The following is a 10,024-nucleotide window of genomic DNA, read 5'->3' as shown; positions in this document are numbered from 1 at the left end:
AGTCGGTCCCACAGAACAGACGCTATCAGCCCAACCCTGCCTCGCTCACAGAAGGACACACACAGAGCAAAATCCCTTCCTGCCCCTGCCGTGCGCAGCCTGGTCTGGCTCAGCCCCCGGCCCCAGCGCGGCAGAGCTCCCCTCACGCTGTGCCAGTGGAACCAAGCGCCACGCAGCTGAGCCTTGCCTTCTCCCGCCAAAGCCCCCGCTCCCTCACGTGACCTACCAAGTCGCCTGGCAAGCCCCGCCCCCCGTGCGTGGGAGGGACGCGGTGTCTCCTCTTCTCCCTTCCCCCGCGTCACCGAGCGATTCGCTGGGGGAACATCAGGTCCCAGCTGCGGCGCGGGGCCGGAAGGGTTTGGGATGCGCACCGAGGACAGACGGTCGATATAACGGGCCGCGTGGGAACGGGAGGCGGCTGGAGTCTTTCACCGTGAGTAGTGACCTGACCCCGCTACAGGCACCGGCGCTCGGGGTTTCTTGCTCTCCTGGCACAGCCGGGCCCGGCCCCACCCTGCCACCCGCCCCTGGTCTGCGTCCCAGCGGTCTGCCGTCGGAGGGTGCGTAACAGGAGCACCCCCCCCCCACTTGCCCCCCGCGGCGCTGCCAAGCTTCCCTGCCCCGCCCCCTCGAGCCGGCGGAACGTCACACGCAGCGCGCTCCGTCACCGCGGAGCTAAAATAGCCTCGGGCGGGGCCCCTCCGTCGCGCTCCCGCCCTTCCCGCGGCTCCTGCGCCCGGCAGGGTTGGTAACTCCGGTGCCAAGGAGCGACTGGGCACGGAACTGACCTATGCCCGCTCCTCTCTAGCGCGGTCCCTGAAGCGGGGCGGGGGGGAAGAGTGACCTTGACAAGACGACGCGTTTTAGTGTCCAGGGCCATTTAAATCCTGCACGTATTAGCTGGACCACTTTAGTGACTCCTTAAAAAGTTAACCTGCATATTTGTGGCAGACTAGATTGTTAAATACTTCTACTGCTCTTGAGGGAATTCCGTGCCAACAAAATAAAAATTTTGCACATGTTTTGAAATGTTGCACCATTCTGCAAATTTTATTTGTCAATACATAAATGTGGAGGCTGTGGCATAGGAGTGGGGAGCACAGGCCATTGGCTACACAGAAGTGGGAGATCACCCTATAGCTCCCCCTCAGATACAAAGCTGAGGCTGCACCTGACGGTGCCAGTGGTTGGCCCTGCCCCTCTATGCCAGGCACACCAGATGTGGACAGGCAGACTCCTAGTGTGGGAGCAGATCCAAGTGCTGGGTGAGAGGGTTCTGTGTGGGGCAGTCTGGCTGCTAGCAGCTTGGATACAGCTGTGTGTGTGTGTGGGAGGGGATCTTGATGAACAGGGGCTGGTTGGAAGGTTCCGCGTGCAGGAGCAATGGCACTCTGCAGTAGCGTCCAGGGGAAGGTGGTTGTGGCTCAGCGGGAGGTCCAGGTGCTGAGGAGTGGGGCTTGGTGGGGTGGGGGTCTGGGTATAGCTGGTTTGGGCTCAGTGTGGTGGGGCATGTGACCACTCTTGTGGCTTCCCTTTGCTTCCCCAGCAGTAAGTCACTTTTCTGCAGAGAAGCAAAGAAATCTGGAGAGGAGGGGACCATGAATTCTGCGCATGCGCAGTGGCACAGAATTCCCCCAGGATCAATGTTAATGACAGTATTGTAAAATTACATTGTAGGGGGGAAAACAAATACAATCAGATACTATACTTTCCTCCCCTTTCTCACTTCTAGTAATATGCAACAAGAGGAAACAACCTTCTGTAGCCCCATCTTAGATATTGACCATGCACCTGTGGTGGACTACCATCATCATATCTGGGAGAAGGAAATCTACCTTGAAAACACATTCATTGTGGTAGCATCACTATTTGGTATCCTGGGAAGAAAGTGAGTACAGCATGATTGCCTTTAGTGATGTGTTTGTACTGGAGGAGTGTGGATTATGAACATCTTATACTAAACTTTGACAGACCTGCCTCTCCTTTCACAAGTTATCTGATAATTTTATTAAAACCATGATAATCCCATCATCCCTGAAGAACTATTTTCAGTTATTTTATGTCCTCAAGATTTCAGCAGCTGGCTTCAAGTGTACAGCAAACAGAGGACTCATTCTACAGTCTGTTTCTAGTGATGTTTACCAGAATTTGGCTGTGGAAGATTGGATTCATGACAACATGAATTTAGAGAACGGACAGGTTCTTTTCCTTTGGAGAAATTCTCCCACTGTGGTGATTGGGAGACACCAGAATCCCTGGCAGGAATGTAACCTCAAGATAATGAGGAAGAAGAACATAAAACTAGCTCGAAGGAGAAGTGGGGGAGGGACGGTTTACCATGATCTGGGCAATATCAATTTTACTTTCTTCACATCCAAGAAAAAATATGAGCGAATGGAAAACTTAAAATTGGTTGTTAGGGCTCTAAAAGGATTGCAACCCCAGTTAGATGTGTGTGCCACTGACAGATTTGATCTCTTGCTAGATGGGAATTTTAAAATCTCAGGTACTGCTGCAAAGCTAGGAAAGACGGTTGCTTATCATCACTGCACTTTGCTATGCAATGCAGATAGGTTTCTTTTATCTCCTGTACTGAAGAGTCCTTACAAGGGGATAAAAAGCAATGCCACTCCTAGCATGCCTGCTTTAGTGAAAAATCTCTTTGAAGAGGATCCTACGTTAACATGTGAGATGGTCATGGATGCTGTTGCTGCAGAATATGCAAGATGCCATCAAATTGACCATCATATTACCCTAATAAACCCAGCCGATGAGACAGTGTTTCCTGGAATTAATAATAAAACCAAAGAACTACAAACCTGGGAATGGATATATGGCAAGACACCAAAATTTAGTATTAGCAGTTGCTTTAACATAGTGTATGAACATATTCTCCTTGAAGTTAAAGTGGATATTCATGTAAAGCATGGGAGAATTGAAGTTTGTAACATAGATTTGCCAGAGCAGTGGCTGCCACCAGCAATGTGCAATGAACTAGAGAAAAACCTAATTGGCAGTAAGTTTTGCCCCAGTGAAACTACAGCATTAGCAAGTGCTCTGCTGAGAATATGTCCACAAAACTATGAGTTGCATAGGAAGTGGAGTCTCTTATGTGAGAATGTGATGACACTAATGTGATTTTCATAATGAAAGTGTAAGTCACATCTCTGATACGGACTAGTGCATGATTTACTAAAAACGTGGAACAAAATGTTTATTTTCAGTATGTTGTGCAAGTTGATTTTATAGGAGTAAGTTACCACTGAAGTAACTTTCTCTTGATTTATCCACTAACATTCTTGGAGTCTAGTTCATGACTGATTGTGTAACTACTAATTAGACTGATTATAAAACTAAATTTCATATCACCACTGTCAACATGAAACTATTTCTCAATTACTGAAGACTGAACATGTACTTAGTCACCCAAATACATGAAGATACTTCAGACTAGATCTATATGTTAAGAGTTCACATCTCAGAGGCAGTGACTTGCTGGAAAGCTATATTGGATTTGGACAGAATGATAGTTCGTTTTAAAAAGACTGAAGTCACTAGACTAATATGAGGTGGTATTTTGATACGTTTGTTAACTAAGAGTTTAAAGTTAAATGTATACATGGAGTATCCGCATAATCTATATTTTAGGCTCTAAATTAAATTTTATTCTAGACTTCCATCTTATGGTCTACATTAAAAATGGTAAAGTTTGCATGTTAACATCATGAAAAAAATCAGTATCAGTAAATAATGGGCCATGCACCTGTGACCAGCTCAGACATCATGCAGGAGAACTGCATTTTGATTCCTGTGTCTTGCTCTCTGGGATGGTTCTAGTCCTCAACTGGAAGGATAATGGCCACAACACAGGACCACACATTTAGACAGTCTGATCAAGTATGACATATTCTGTTCAGTTATCTTCCATTTATCGGTATGTGGGCCCCTCAGTACATGCACTGCCATTAGTATTCAAATAAGTTAATCACTGAAATGGAGACTTTTGAAGGGTGTTAAAGTGTGGTGTGATTGCCAAATGGTATTTCACAGAGGACTCTGCACAAATATTCACTGATTTTACAGCTCTCCACCTTGTTTTAGAAGGAAACAATTGGCCTTACTTATCTAGTTAACTAAGCTACAGTTTAACATGATTTCAGAGTAACAGCCGTGTTAGTCTGTATTTGCAAAAAGAAAAGGAGTACTTGTGGCACCTTAGAGACTAACCAATTTATTTGAGCATAAGCTTTCGTGAGCTACAGCTCACTTCATCAGATGCATACTGTGGAAAATACAGAAGATGTTCTTATACATACAAACCATGAAAAAATGGGTGTTTACCACTACAAAAGGTTTTCTCTCCCCCCACCCCCCTCTCCTGCTGGTAATAGCTTATCTAAAGTGATCACTCGCCTTACAATGTGTATGATAATCAAGATGGGTCATTTCCAGCGCAAATCCAGGGTTTAACAAGAACATCTGAGGAACCGGGGGGGGGGGGGGGGGGGGGGAGAGAACAAGGGGAAATAGGTTACCTTGCATAATGACTTAGCCACTCCCAGTCTCTATTCAAGCCTAAGTTAATTGTATCCATTTTGCAAATGAATTCCAATTCAACAGTCTCTCGCTGGAGCCTGGTTTTGAAGCTTTTCTGTTGTAATATCGCAACTTTCAGGTCTGTAATCGCGTGACCAGAGAGATTGAAGTCTTCTCCGACTGGTTTATGAATGTTATAATTCTTGACATCTGATTTGTGTCCATTTATTCTTTTACTTAGAGATTGTCCAGTTTGACCAATGTACATGGTGTTTTCCTTCAATCCTATTGTTTTTTTCTTTGAAGTATAATACTAAAGACAGTTGCCTAACGTCTATATATTTGGATTTTCTGTGTTGGATCAAAAACATCTAAGTTTGTGAAGTGTGTATAATTTACAGAAACGTAACTAGTTTCCTAAGCACTTGTGAACTTTTAGCACTGCTCATTCATCATATTTGATACAGTAGAACCTCAGAGTTTACGAACACCTTGGGAATGGAGGTTGTTTGTAACTCCGAAATGTTCGTAATTCTGGACAACATATTATGGTTTTTCTTTCAAAAGTTTAGAACTGTACCTTGGCTGAATATAGCTTTGAAGCTTTACTATGCAGAAGAAAAATGCTGCTTTTAACTATCTTAATTTAAATGAAACTAGCACAGAAACAGTTTCCTTACCTTGAAATTTTTTTAACTTTCCCTTTTAGTTTTTTTTAGTAGTTTACATTTAACACAGTACTGTACTGTATTTGCTTTTTTGTTTTGTCGCTGCTGCTGCCCAATTGTGTACTTCTGGTTCCAAATGAGGTGTGTGGTTGACTAGTCAGTTTGGAACTCTGGTGTTCATCACTCTGAGGTTCTACTGTACCTTGCTTTAAAGTATTACCCCATTTAGTTTAGAAATTCTATTAATTCACACTGCAAGTAATCAAAAATATAAAAAAATATAGTTTATTCCATAAAAAGTGTACACTACATGTAATTGAGAGAAATTAAAAGCAGGCATTTAAAGGTTGTAAGAGCAGTAATTAAATAACAGAAATATTTGGTCATGTTTTCTTTGTATGTTTAGTATGAAAGACATCCACTGTTGTTTCATGACACGGTCTCAAATCAAAGTCACAGTATCCAAGGCAAAAACGACCCTGCAAAAAGGAACACAATTTTAGAATAAGCCACGTTGTAGTTCAAATTCATTCAAAAGAAAATACACACCTACCTGTGGTTTCTTAAAATAATCAAGCCCTCTTCCAATCTTAATCATCCATCCATTGTTGAATCTATTTAAAAAATTCCCAATATTATTCCATCTTCACAAGTTTACAAACTGTAGGTACATTTAACATAATTAGGAAAAAAAATGTAATCATATCTACAAGTTATGCAAATTCCTCCCACCATTTCAATCAAAATTTCTAGCTAGAGTAGATGTCAACTATAATACAGCAATGTCTTGTTTTAAAAACTAGATCCCAGTGGTCCCAAAGTTGAACACAGTATAAAACTATGAAGAACCTACTTTACCGGATAAAGTAAGTGCCTTCTGCTTTGAATGACATTTGTAACCATGGTTATAGATAATCTGTCAAGATTAAATAATTTGGAATTTATTGGTTTTCTGCATCACCAACCTTATTTCTCGATCATGAATTGAAGATGAAAATGAGACATTCAGTGTTACTCCATAGTTCTTTAGTGATTGCTTTATTTCTTCTAGGCTACTTGTCTGTTGACTCTTTCCACTACCCTGTTAAGAGTAAAAGTTGTTTTTTCATCTTGCATGTTCCAGTTGTGTCCATTTATCTTCTTCAATTCACTAACACCACTTTGTTCTTACTCTTATCTAAGTCTCAAAATGCTTTATGAGGGCAGATAAATTATACTCATTTTTGCAGATGGGATGACTGAGGTACAGTGACTGCCGTGGCCAAAATCACATAGCAAGCCAATGACTGATTATGCACAAGGACTCAATTCTCCCTCAGGGTCCCATGCGCTAACCATTAGATATGCTGCCTCCCCAATACACTGGATTATCTGTTCAGATTAAGATTTGGGCTAGAATGAGTATAATGACAATGAGAGGGTTTATACTTGTCATAACCCCAAAATATCAAAATTTATCCAGGCCTTCCTTATTATAAAGAGTCTCCCAGCAGAATTTATTTAATGGTGTTTCTTACAATAGACAGTCAACTAGGCCAATATAAACATCTTTCTTCCAGGGTCACTTCCACTTAAGATGCCACATAAGTAGAATTTATTAGTTAGCAAAATATTTGGAATTACACTATTCAGTGTTTGTTAAATCCTCTTGACCTGATTGCATCTCCTGTTGAAGGAGAGAGGGCCTCAGTCTACCAAATATTGGTAAATATGAATAATAGATATTATACATGAAGTCTAGATACTTACTTCATCATAGGAAGTTAGGAGGTGGATAGTTTTCACTCTGCAGGGCCCCTTAACAAGCATCTCACAGAATCTTAAGAAGTTGTAGAACTGTAAGAGTTAGTTTGATTATTTAATAACTGAAAAAAATTGTTATAGTTTTATAGATAAACTACATTCAAGATCCACTTGCCTGGTGAACATGTCTGATGTATGGGTCCTCTACCCAAACTTCTGTAACGGTCTCATTAAGGTAGTCTTGGAAAACCTTCTCATAGCTGAAACCAGTTGAATTTTCTTCAATTTTAATTTGCTGGTGGTATTTACCATCTAAAAAAGAAGTATCCTTCACTAAACAAGACAGTGCAATCATACACTTGTATTCTATAAATCCTAGGTAACTGTATTGTAACTTCAGATGTACAAGTGCATCATTTCATGAACATTTAAAAAAATTTACAGTACAACTTCATACCTTCTCTTTCTTTTTCAATATGTTTTTTAATAGCTTCAGCTCTCTTCATGTATTCAGGTATTTTTTGTCTGTAATGAGCTTTTTTTGTTTCATCTTTTGTAGCTGTGAATCAAAAATATTCAGATTATCTCAAAAAAGGAGGACAACTACGTCTGATAATTATTCCCCAGAATATAAAGTCCTCTAATTTTTTTTTTCATTCAACAGTCTAAAGGAGAGGAGAGAGATCCTCTACTGGACCTACATCCATGCCCAAGAGCCAGACCCTTTACTATTTGATTCTCAATATTTTTCATTATGTGTACCTAGGCTTGGCAGAATTTGATATTTTTTAAAAATAATTTTGACTGGTAATATCAATGTTTATTTTAATCACTTTTAAAATTTTCACAGTTCCAGAAAATTATGGGTGGGTGGTGAGACAATTATTTAATGAAAGTAGGTGTTGAGATTCAACAAGTTAAAGCTTTTTAATGGTTAAAACACAAATTATCAACATCACATGTCAAAATATACAAATTAAATATCCTTAAATGAAACTCTAATATGTTCTCAAGCAGTTCTTCTTTCCATTATTTCTGTAAATTTTGATTATTATTCATGGAAATACTTTGTTAGTACACAAATATTTTGTGTGTTTCTGGTGAAATCAACCCTTACCAACATTTATCAATACAAATCTAAACCTTCCAAGCCGGCATATACCCCAGGATAAGCTTCTTGAACCTGTGTGTGTGGGGGAGGGCTTGGCTACACTTGCATGTTACAGCGCAATAAAGGACCCTGGGTGCACCAGCTCACTACCCATCCACACTGGCAAGACAAAGAGTGCTCTGACTCCACAGCTTCAGCACTGCTGGTACTCCACCTCTGCGAGTGGAGTAACATTTGCTGTGGTGCCAGTGTGAACGAGTTGTTGTTTTACTGTGCTCTGATCAGCCTCCGGAAATGTCCCATAATCCCCTTAAGTCAAGTGGCCGCTCTTATCATTGTTTGGAATTGGCCGTAGGAATGCGGAAATGCCCCTTAAAAGCTCTGTTTCTGACAGCGGCTGCTGGCTGCTTATCTCCTTCCAGACAAAGCAACCATTACTGTGGAATGCTGTGTGAGAGAGAGAGAGAGAGGGGGGGGGGGCAGGGGAGGGTCTGTTGCTGTCTGAACTTACAAGACAGCATGCTGACATGCTCTCAGCCCCCCAAAAACCCACTCTCTCCCCCACCACATACACACAACACACTCTCTGTCACACTCCACCCACCCCCCATTTGAAAAGCACAGTTGCAGCCACTTTGCATGCTGGGATAGCTGCCCATAATGCACCGCTCCCAATACCATTGCAAGTGCTGCAAACGTGGCCATGCCAGTGCGCTTGAAGCTGTCAGTGTGGACAGACTGCAGCGCTTTCCCTACTGCGCTCTGTGAAGGCGGGTTCCCAAAGCGCTCTACATCTGCAAGTGTAGCCAGTAATGTTCTTAGCACTTGTCTACATTTAAAATGCTACAGTGGTGCTGCTGTAACACTTCAGTGAGGATGCTATCTACACTGACAGGACGGGTTCTCCCCAGTGCAGGTAATCTCTCACGGACCTTGTTCTATCTACAGCCAGGGTTAGGTCGGTTTAGCTGCATTGTCCAGGGGTGTGGATTTTTTACACCCCCTGAGAGATTTAGTTACTGATCTAATTTCCTAGTGTAGAGCAGGCCTTAGTCATTTATGAAGAGAGACCCAACACAGGCACATATAACTGTAACATGCACATCACCGCCTCTCTAAGCATGTAGCACATACATTAATGTTATTATGGCTCATCTACACTTAAAACACTTCAGTAACACAGCTGTGTGGCTTCAGCCTAGACACTTCCTAAGCCAAGGGGAGGGGTTCTCCACCTCCCCAAGAGGCAGTAGCTAGATTGTGAGAAGAATTTTTCGGGCACCATCTACACAGGGATTTGGATCGGTTTAACTACACCGGGTAGGGGTGTGGATTTTTCACACCTCTGACCAACATAATTAAGACAACGTCATTTTCTAGTATAGACCAGGCTTTAAAGAGGCAGCACCTGCAGGTCAGCCAGAGCTGGGCTCCCTCCCGCCACGCGCTCTCTGCAACCCCGGAGAAAATGACAGCCCCCAGCCCCAAACGTTTGCAAGCTCAGGAAGGAGCAGCGTTAACTCTGCCGGGGGGGTTGCATTGGCGCTGCGGCTCCCGACCTTTGCCGGCTCTGGGTGGGGTGAGCTACAGCGCTGGAGGGGAGGTAGGGGCCACGCCGCAGAGCCCGGGTGTGGGGATCCAGCCCGTCGGTACCTTTCAGCACCTGCAGCAGCAGGTCAATCCCCTCCTGGTAACACACCAGCGACTCCTGGAAGCGGGACGCCGAGTCCAGCTCTACCGCCCGCTTCAGCGTCGCCACCGCCGGGGGCTCCAGCGCGGCCACCGCGCCTGGACCGGCCTGGGACATGGGGGCAGGCGGCAAGCTGCACCCGGCGGGCATCGAACCCCCAACCTGAACCAAGCCTGCGCGCGCCACCAGCCACCACTTCCGGGAGCCAGGCGGAGCTGGGGGAGGCGGTCACGTGATTTTCAGGACCCAGAAAAACCCGAGGCGGCCGCCGGTGTC

At 43.6% G+C, this 10,024-nt stretch overlaps 2 protein-coding genes across 3 annotated transcripts; one reads left to right on the top strand and one right to left on the bottom strand.

The window, feature by feature from the left end:
• Positions 1 to 360: 360 nt before the first annotated feature.
• On the top strand, positions 361 to 5,332 carry LIPT1 (lipoyltransferase 1). Its single transcript, XM_077814649.1, has 2 exons — positions 361 to 433; positions 1,733 to 5,332. Exon 2 carries the CDS (start codon positions 2,017 to 2,019, stop codon positions 3,136 to 3,138), a length of 1,122 nt encoding a protein of 373 aa, XP_077670775.1. The 5' UTR covers positions 361 to 433; positions 1,733 to 2,016; the 3' UTR covers positions 3,139 to 5,332.
• Positions 5,333 to 5,463: 131 nt separating this feature from the next.
• MITD1 (microtubule interacting and trafficking domain containing 1) lies at positions 5,464 to 9,969 on the bottom strand. Of its 2 annotated transcripts, XM_077814661.1 has the most exons (7): positions 9,712 to 9,969; positions 7,405 to 7,506; positions 7,123 to 7,259; positions 6,954 to 7,040; positions 6,170 to 6,285; positions 5,758 to 5,818; positions 5,464 to 5,683 (listed from the first exon to the last, which is right to left on the bottom strand). In XM_077814661.1, exons 1-7 carry the CDS (start codon positions 9,896 to 9,898, stop codon positions 5,588 to 5,590), a joined length of 786 nt encoding a protein of 261 aa, XP_077670787.1. In that variant the 5' UTR covers positions 9,899 to 9,969; the 3' UTR covers positions 5,464 to 5,587. The 2 variants fall into 2 exon arrangements, with proteins under 2 accessions (XP_077670787.1, XP_077670794.1); XM_077814668.1 differs by lacking the exon at positions 5,758 to 5,818.
• Between the last annotated feature and the right edge of the window lie 55 nt (positions 9,970 to 10,024).

This window comes from Eretmochelys imbricata, chromosome 1 (assembly GCF_965152235.1).
Source record: "Eretmochelys imbricata isolate rEreImb1 chromosome 1, rEreImb1.hap1, whole genome shotgun sequence".
In the NCBI taxonomy this organism is placed as follows: Eukaryota; Metazoa; Chordata; order Testudines; family Cheloniidae; genus Eretmochelys; species Eretmochelys imbricata.
Note: the sequence above shows the minus strand (reverse complement) of the source record. Positions and strands in the feature narration are given on the sequence as shown.

Coding starts and splice junctions, on each gene's coding strand:
- LIPT1 (XM_077814649.1), top strand. CDS start 2,017: ATGATAATCCCATCATCCCTGAAGAACTATTTTCAGTTATTTTATGTC.
- MITD1 (XM_077814661.1), bottom strand. CDS start 9,898: ATGCCCGCCGGGTGCAGCTTGCCGCCTGCCCCCATGTCCCAGGCCGGT. Junction 5,819..6,169: donor ATTCATGATCGAGAAATAAG/GTTGGTGATGCA, acceptor TTTTTTAAATAG/ATTCAACAATGGATGGATGA. Junction 5,684..5,757: donor ATTATTTTAAGAAACCACAG/GTAGGTGTGTAT, acceptor TCCTTTTTGCAG/GGTCGTTTTTGCCTTGGATA.